This window comes from Apis dorsata, unplaced genomic scaffold (genome assembly GCF_000469605.1).
Source record: "Apis dorsata unplaced genomic scaffold, Apis dorsata 1.3 scaffold_85, whole genome shotgun sequence".
NCBI lineage: Eukaryota > Metazoa > Arthropoda > Insecta > Hymenoptera > Apidae > Apis > Apis dorsata.
Genome location: NW_006263383.1, coordinates 715722 through 724779, shown reverse-complemented (window position 1 = coordinate 724779; position 9058 = coordinate 715722). Strand labels below are relative to the sequence as shown.

General features: G+C 32.2%; 1 protein-coding gene and 2 long non-coding RNA genes across 6 annotated transcripts in view; 2 read left to right on the top strand and 1 right to left on the bottom strand.

Moving 5' to 3' along the window:
- The first annotated feature begins 2346 nt into the window (after positions 1 to 2346).
- LOC116185016 lies at positions 2347 to 7891 on the top strand. Of its 2 annotated transcripts, XR_004149721.1 has the most exons (4): positions 2347 to 2853; positions 5689 to 5805; positions 6550 to 6754; positions 7330 to 7891. It is a non-coding gene; the product is annotated as an uncharacterized LOC116185016 (long non-coding RNA). The 2 variants fall into 2 exon arrangements; XR_004149720.1 differs by lacking the exon at positions 2347 to 2853 and having other exon boundaries at positions 5668 to 5805.
- LOC116185015 overlaps positions 5017 to 9058 on the bottom strand; it is a 108196-nt gene continuing 104154 nt past the window's right edge. For all 3 annotated transcript variants that reach the window (XR_004149713.1, XR_004149714.1, XM_031508415.1), the window contains 2 exons: positions 5678 to 5770; positions 5017 to 5244 (listed from right to left, as the gene is read on the bottom strand). Coding sequence is in view for 1 of the 3 variants with exons in the window: in XM_031508415.1 (XP_031364275.1) it covers positions 5197 to 5244; positions 5678 to 5770 (141 nt within the window). In the remaining 2 variants the exon portion in view is untranslated. The remainder of the gene's footprint in view (positions 5245 to 5677; positions 5771 to 9058) is intronic.
- On the top strand, positions 8168 to 9058 carry LOC116185018. The gene is made up of 3 exons (XR_004149723.1): positions 8168 to 8342; positions 8821 to 8863; positions 8976 to 9058. It is a non-coding gene; the product is annotated as an uncharacterized LOC116185018 (long non-coding RNA).

Below are 9058 nucleotides of genomic sequence, written 5' to 3'. Positions count from 1 at the left end.
GAGAGAGAGAGAGAGAGAGAGAGAGAGAGAGAGAGAGAGAGAGAGAGAGCAAACGGAATATTGAAGGAGAAGGATGGAAATACGTTATAGAGCGAGACCAGGAATAGACAGAGAGGGAGACGAAGACGCCCAGGGGCGCGATAAAATGCGTAGCAAATCCGTCGAGAAGAGGTCCATGCACCAACACCACCACCACCACCGCGACAACGCGTCCGAGACGACGACCGAGGTTGCGATTGAGGTTGATGGGCGACAAGTAACCACGTGCGAACACGTCGTCGATGAGAATCCAGTCACACCGTCAATGGAATCCCAATGATGATGTCCAGGCAATCCAGGTGGTCGAACAGCAATGACGGTGACCGGTAATTAAGATACGATGCGAGAAGCGCGATGTTGGAATGAACGAAAACAAAAAAATTGACACAGCACTTCTTTAAAAATGTACGTTGACAGATATCTGATTGTAAAGAATTGTTGGGTTAACTATTCGTAATAGATATATTCGTAATGGATGTGAAACAACAGTTTTTATTCTATTATTCGGATCGGTCGATGTCGTTTCGCGCGTTCGACGGAACTTGGCGATCGTCGAACGTCACCGGCAACAATGAATGCTCGAAACGATCAACAAATAGTACACTCTTGGAACATGTCAAAAAGACACTTGGCAATCGTAATTTCCACGAAAAGTGAATCGATGAGCACGTCAAACAATGGTACGAGCACGTCTCTCTCACTGCTCGACCAATCTTGTTATCGTCGTCCCGATCCAGGCCATGCTCGAGCTGCATGTCGTCTCCTCAAAGGAAACTGTCACCTTGCTCATTACTTCGAATGCACACACGTCAACTCGAGCGCGCACTTCTTCCTCACCAGTCACTTTTTTTTTCTATCTTATTTCACCTTATTCCTCCTAACAAATATTTCTTCGTTTCAATCTGCCCGTATTAGACTAGACAGACGTGTGATTCGAATCGAAGAAACTTCAATAGACAAATTCGCGTCAAGGATCGCCACAGTCAGGAGAAACGGAGTGTTCGTGGTCGGACCGAATGCTATTTCTTTTGTCACTTTTTTTTTCCTTTCTGTCTCGGAAAGTCAGGTAGTAGACTCCTGGATTCGGATATAACGGAGAGCACGCAGGTTATAGATTCCTCAGCTGCACGGTCCCCATGGAACTGTGACTGGTGCGAACACACACGCGCGGTGTTTACACACACGAAAAGACTCCCTTTCTTCTCTCTGGCCTCGCTGAGCCGAACTGAGCGTCAACTGAGAGCTCTGCCCGCGGCTCGACGCGCAAACGGGCTAAACTGCGACGCGAGCGCGATCTATCGGATCGTTTGACAACCAAACTCTGGACGGACACGTCTCCCTCTTCCCCCTTCCACTTCGCGCGCTGCCGCGCCGTTATACCCCGTACCCCTTTCCTACCCTCGCCTATCAACCTCTAATCTATCTTTCTCCCTTCTCTTCGTCGCGCGTGAACCAGCGACACAACGAAATACGGATATATACACGCATATACACACGAAAGCCTGAATATCGCGCGCCGAGGGCTCGTCAACATGCCGCGTCTCAAACTTCTAACATTTTTCTTGATTCGGCTAGAAAAAAATAAAAGAAAAATGACTGTTCCCGAATTCTGATCTGATTGACGAACTGCAGATTTCTTCGACTGTTATATTCTTTTTCCTTGCTTATGATAAATCCCTTGCCTATGTAAGTTTTCGCGCCATTACAATATTTCGCGTACGTATATTTTAGATGCCTGTTGATATAATGAATTTTATTTTTCTCGATTTTTTTTAATAATATTTTAAGAAGCAATGAGAAAAAAATATTATTTTACGATTTTATCAATTCGTAAATTCGAATACTACGTTTTTTTACAATACTTATTATCTTGTGAAGTAACGATCAATCTTTATCGTTGTTAAATTTTTTGTGTTTAGTTGAACATCGGCTAATTGTTGAAAATATTCTAATTATTCAATTATTATTAAAGATAGTCAATAGATGCCTCGTACTTATATAGTTTAGATTTTATTCTTAAACGTACAATATCAAATACTAACCTCTTTTAGACAAATTTTTCTTTGAACGATATATGCAGTATTATAATAATAAAATATAAACTGATCTAAAATAGAAAATTCTATGTTCCAATAAATTTCTTATTTCAATAATTTTAAATCGTGACAATTCAATAATTCTTGTAAATCTGTTTATTATTCCAATATGTTTAAAAATAAAACAAGAAATGTTAACATTGTAGTAAGACTCGAGAAAATGAAAATAACGTTGAATCGAAGGCCATAAAGGGCTCATAGCCATCAAACACCGAAACAATTCAACATACAGTGAAAGCAATCGTCCTAATAGCCACATTATCCATTCGAGGCACATTTCCATTGACACGACTATACTGCGAACTGATTCAAGGAGTCGGCCGCGAACAAACGACTTGAGTCCTCGACCGTTCTCTTGCTACGTATTTTACACGAGTGACGTCACGCGCAAAAGGAGGAATGGATGATGTCTCGCGACTGCCACAATCTCATGCCGGTGCGTGAATCCACGTACACGATGGCGCGTAGCATGCATGTGCACGCGCGGACGAGTGCCGACAATACGTCACGGCAGTATTGCAGTCTAAATCTCGGTACTTTTATGGGGCAGTAAAGTAAAACGGTCTGACAACAACTCCGGTGGCACATACGCGTTCCATCTGTCCATCAAACTCTCGCGCCACTAGAGCGCGCCACGCGCGAGACCATGTGTCAATTAATTGACTAGGAAATTACGAAATTGTCTCAATTGACTGCTAGCAAATCTATTATATCAAAGGTTTGTATTATTCAGTTTGATTTTGTACTTGATTTTTACGAAATTATTAAATAATTGATTAGTAAATTTATTATGTTAAAGAATTTTTATTCAGATTATATTTTTAGGAAATTATTTTTATAGGTTATCAACAAATTTGTTGTCACAATTGATTTATATTATTCAAACTATTTTTAAGATTGATTTTTGAATCTTCTATCAAAGATGATCTATATTTTTAGTTTTACTTTTGAACTTGATTCTTATTTTAATTGGCTATTAATTCTATTAACAAATTTATTGTCAGAGTTAATCTGTATTAATTTTCTATTAATCTATTTTTCAATTAATTTTTATTAAAACTATTTTATTTGTTTCTTGAATCTATCAACATTTATTATATTTAAACTGATTTATATTATTCAATCTAATTTTAATTTTTAATTTTATTCAGTTAGTTTTATGAAATTATTTCATAAATGTTTCATATGAAGTTGATTATTAAATCTATTGACAAATTTATTATATTAAAGTTTATCTATTATTATTATCTAGTATTATTCAAATTTGAAAACTTGACTTTTAGAAATTTATTATATCAGAATAAATTTATTATATCGGTTAGTATTTATTATTCAGTCTAATTTTAAGTTTAATATTTAAGAAAATTGTTTCAATTGATTATGAATAGATTTACTAACAAATTTATTATATCAAAATATATGTATTATTTGCAATATTTTTGAATTTAATTTTTAAACTTTAATTTATAATTGAAAATCTATTTACAGAGAAACATATAGCTGAATATATAATGAATAATTTAAATATTTTACACTTATTTTTAAAAGATGTGCAATATTTATTTCATTCTAATATTTACTAAAGAACAAGAAAATTAATAATTTCTGGTTTTTTCTATTTTTTGATTTTCACATAGTAGATAGATACATGCTATTCTAATTTTAAAAATGTAAAATACATAATATAAAATTTCAATTAGCTAATAATAAGTCTGATATATACATTAATAAAACATCAATTGTTATATTAAATATAAATATTGAATATAATGCTATTCTACATAAAAGATTATGATTTTACATAAAAGATCATTATCAATATAATCAAATAATTAAAATTCTTTTAATAATCATACTTATACTAATATGTTCATGATACATTATTAAAAAATAAAAAGAATATTTTATAAGAATTCGATTTCACAATGCTATTCAAAATCATATGAAATATCTCAATCAAAATGAGAAAATCTCATTTTAAAATCTCATTTTTTTACAAAATCGGTATGACAATGATATAATTAAGTATCTAACCTCTCAATTTTCACTACATTAAATCTTATTGAAAAAAATACCAATCTACTGTCTACATATCTACATCTGTTATCATTTAAGTCTTGTCTCATCGTGGTTGGGAAATACGAAGCACGAGACTCTCGTTTGAACAAGAGTGTGCGATAAATCGCGGGGGAGGCGTGAACCACCTGACGTTTGTTGTACAGGAGACGCGATCATGAATGGGCTTTATAGCAACCTCGCCCATTTATAGGTAGTATGCGCGGTTTAGTGGCTATGGGTTTAGTGCGACGCAGTTGTATACAATCCTCTGTTTACGGCAAGTACGTTATCGTCCCGACTTTTTAGCTCGACATTTCGAGGTCGGCCATGACACACGAATTAACTCGTCTTGTCTCAAAGAGACATCTATCGGGATCATTTTAACAATGGATGATGTATCTTCCTCTTGTTCTTCATTTTTTTTATAGATAACTGTTTTCCATTTGCAATGCTGTTTGTATTTTGAGGTGTATTGCGAATCGGTTGATAAAAATAGTTGATTGCCAAGTGTCGTTGTTCGTAGACATTTTCCAAGTGTAACACTCGTTTACATGTATAATAAAATAAATTTCAAAGATCGATACTTTGTGGAATAGAAATGTTTGTAGAATGTGGGCATCGTGGGCGTGATAATGATTTTATTTAAATCAGTGATTCCCAACCTGTGAATTTTGAAATTTGTTTATTTTAATGTAATTACATTGCAATATTTTACTTAACTAATAGTATCAAAACAGCTAATTTTAACATTTATCTTCTATGAAAAAGAAAGGTTCTAAATTATTTGAATATTTCGAAAGAAAATTCAAAGAATATCGAAAAATCATTCGGTGGAATAAAAAAAATCAAAGTTTTTCTTACCTTATATGAAAAAGAATATTTGTAACATGTTATTCATTATTTGAACATTCCGAAAAGGAATTCGCAATATTTCAAAAAGGTTGAGAGACACTGATTTGCGACGATAAGCCAAAGAAAATGCAGAAATGGGCTCGTGCGCAACTCACCTTGTATACCGGCCAGTGTTCCCGGCTGGAACACGCGGGAAAGCCTGAAACATTAGCGAATACAGTGAAACAGTGATATGTCGCATCGAAAGGGTTTCATAAACGTCTTGTCGCATGTATCGATTGCCACATAACGCAACTCCCACGCCATTTTCGTCTTAGACGCATTGTCCGCATCGTTTTCTTACCACAAATTGCGAAAACAGTACCTACACCTCAATAATCTTGTAGTTTTATGAGAAGGTGAGATTGTTGTTAATTCAGTTAAATCGTACACGTGTCTCTAAATTTTAGAACTTTAGGTCGAGTAAAAGATTCGATAAATGCGAAATGTTATATATAATAATATAGATAAAAATAAAATTTTTAAATATTTTGTATTGTTTTTTTCAAAGTAAAAATTTCAAAATTCTATATATATATATATATTTCTAAATTATATCAATTCGAATTTAATTTTAATTTAAATTAACTGACCTGCTGCACAGCTCGAACGGGTGAAACGTTTTCTCCACGGCGCCGTACACTTTGAGGCCTTTTATTTACAAGTTTACAAAGAAAAACATCAGCCTGGAACAGAAAGAAAGGGAATGCTTATCGACCTTGTAAGTAGATATATTTCGATTTTATAGGTTTTTGTAGTTTATATCGCGCCAGGTATAAAGTTCGATATCTTGTACAACCATTAAACGGGACCTATAATAGGGTACCGCTTAGCCCGACATTTTCAAAAATTTGCTTCCGTTCTTAAATAGAGCCTATACGACCGCCATTTTGACGCTATTTCTGAAAGAAAAATTTCTTTTAAAAATTTTCTTCATTTTTCTTTTTTTTTTTTATTAATACGTGAGCTAACATGAACAAATATAATTATATATATAAAAATTTCGTAAAATTTTCTTCGTTGAAATATAATATGAATAATTTTTGATTAAAACAATTATATAAAATAACGATGATTCAAGTAAGAAAGAAAATCCTTTTTTAAAAATTTTTTCAATTCAATTTTAAACACAAACGCTGCTTTTCAACCAAAGCAGCTAAAATAACGATTTCTCAATTGTATTTCCTTAAGATTCATTTATTTCTTAAATGTGAAATAAATATAAAAGAATCGTTATTGATAAATATATTCATACTGTTTCTTTCAGAAATTTTCTTCAATTTTTTTCACAAGTATTTTTCTGATTTTAATTAAAAATTCTTTTCCAGAAATTTAAATCTCTCCGATCAAAATTATGGAAATAGCAGCGATTTTTAAATTAAGGAAATCCTCTTTCAAAAATTTTCTCGCTCGAAATTTAGAATCCAAAATGCACACAGAGAATTCACGAGAGATCCCTTTACAGGTAGGCAAATTCAATCATGGGCGTGAATTTTGATTCGTCGTGGTGAACGTAAATATAGAAATCGAGGCTGCAGGTAGGAAACGTGAAAATGCTCTCTGGAAGTGTCGTCTACTGAAGTCAAATCTCCAGGGATGTGTTTATGGCAAGCTGAACACCGTTTGAAACGGAAGAGGAAGTGTGTAAGAGAGAGACAAATACTTTGGAAGTAGTAATATTCTCCAAACAACCAAAACATAATCATTCAAAATTTATTAATGAATGAGATGATAGAATGATATGATAAAATGGATTTCAATCATTTAATCTCAAATATAATAAAAATAAATTTGGGAAAAGAAAAGAAAGATATAAAAATGTAATAGATACATGATTCATGATTTATAAATTTATACAATACTTTTACAATAATTCTTTCTATTATCTATCTATAATTCATATAATTGTAAATTTTTTAACTTTATTGTTGCAACAAGTTTATTAATTTAATCCCTTAATTTTTATGATTAAATTTTCATTAAAATATTAAATTTCTTTATCATAAATTGTACATATAAGAATAAATAACAGATGTATATTCTTTTATAAGTATTTTGAAAATACAAACAAATTTTCTATATTGAAAAGACAAGAAATTAATTAAAAAAAGAATTAAATCATGAAAAGTAACTTGATATTTGTATTCACAATAATGATCTTGATCCAATATGATCTACATATTTTAAGAATTGATCAAATGTAATAGTAACATTACATGAAATAAAACAAATTTTATTTTTCCAGGATAAAATCACTCGTGGAAACATCTATGGTTGGTCACGATTATTCAACACACGTCTACACAAGGGAAACTCGACAAACAACCATGAAACAATCTCTTTTCCCAGAAGTCGGACATCTTATCCAAACGGCCGATACACAAATCCTGGCCATTTATCCGGCACAAAAGGTCCACCTTTCAGTTTCTTCTCTCCAGTTTGATAAATAGAACGCCTCGAGAACGAAAGAGAAGATGAAAATGGCAAAGCTGGACGAAATGTGGGCAGGACGTGCCACGAGGGATATTATCGTGGACGCAGAAGGGTGGTCATGTGAAAAATACATTGGTGTGTGCAGAGGAGATTGGTCGAGGGGTGACGAGAGACACACAGGACACGAGAAAGCTCTTGCGTATCAGAGGGGTGGTTATGCCATTTCTATGGAACCGTCCATTTACCGTTTACACCGTCCAACAGAGACGTGAGCACGCATCTTACTGTGTAATCGAATTAAAAGTTGCACGGCCATTTTTGCTACACGACGATTGTGAAATGAGAGAAACGTTGAGTCGATTTTGGAACAGGATTATTTATGTGTAATTGGAGGGTAATATAATGAAGATTTTGCATAAGATTTTTTTTTAAGAGTATCTAATGACAAATATTTTCAAGGTTAAAACATTGTTGGTTACAAGTGTTAATAGATATAGGTTATAATTATTTTTATGGGAAACATTGATGGAAATTAAAATTAATTTTCATTTTTTTTTCAATTTCATTGTATTTGTATATGTCTATTCTAAAGGATAATTTAATTAATCCTTATGGATTAATTAATTACATTTATTCTCTATTATATTTACTTTGAAAATTGTATAGATTATTTTTAAAAGTTTATATAGATATACTGGAAAGCTTGAGGAGATTGTTTAATTTTAAGTAGTTAAAATGAATTGTTGCTGCGAAGATTGTGTTATACAAAATATTGGAAAAAATTCAAGACACGAGTTGCAGACAGGAAGTTTCTCTCGTATAACGGTAGTTAAAAATTATCGAGTGGCTGGTAAAAATATAGGACTCTTAACCTTGACCCAAGGATTACAATGAAATTTATTACCCTCAAAGTTTATTGCTCTCAAACGCACGTTTTCGATAACACCTCTTGTCACTGTAATGGGTCGATATTTATCGCCTCGTTATTCGAGTAAGAGTGGTTTACATGTATAGAAAGATTTTTCGATAAATACTTAAACATATAAGTCATAATATTTATTTAAAAATTAATATATTATATGTACATTTACATATAATTTATGACTATAATATTAATATTTACCAATATATACTAATATAATATTTAATAATAGATATATTTAATAAGAAAATAATATAGATATTTGATTTTTTTTCTCTTAAAATTTATATATTTCAATAACTTTGATATTTTTATATAAATACAATTACATTTCTATATAAGAAAAGCATTATTATCTTTCTTTATTTCTTTTTTCCATAGGATTATTATAATCATTATACAAGGTGTCCCGAAAATTCTTGAGGTAATTTTAAATATTTTCCTTTTCCAAAAAAAAAACTTACAAATTAATGTTATCATTTCTCATCAAATATCGTTGAAACGCTTAAAAAAAAAAAGTTTAATCTAATCATAAGTTCCAGCTGTACGCCGTTCATTATTCCAAAACGAAGGGAACTGAATCCACCATGGGAGAAAAGAAAAAGAAGACATAACGTGG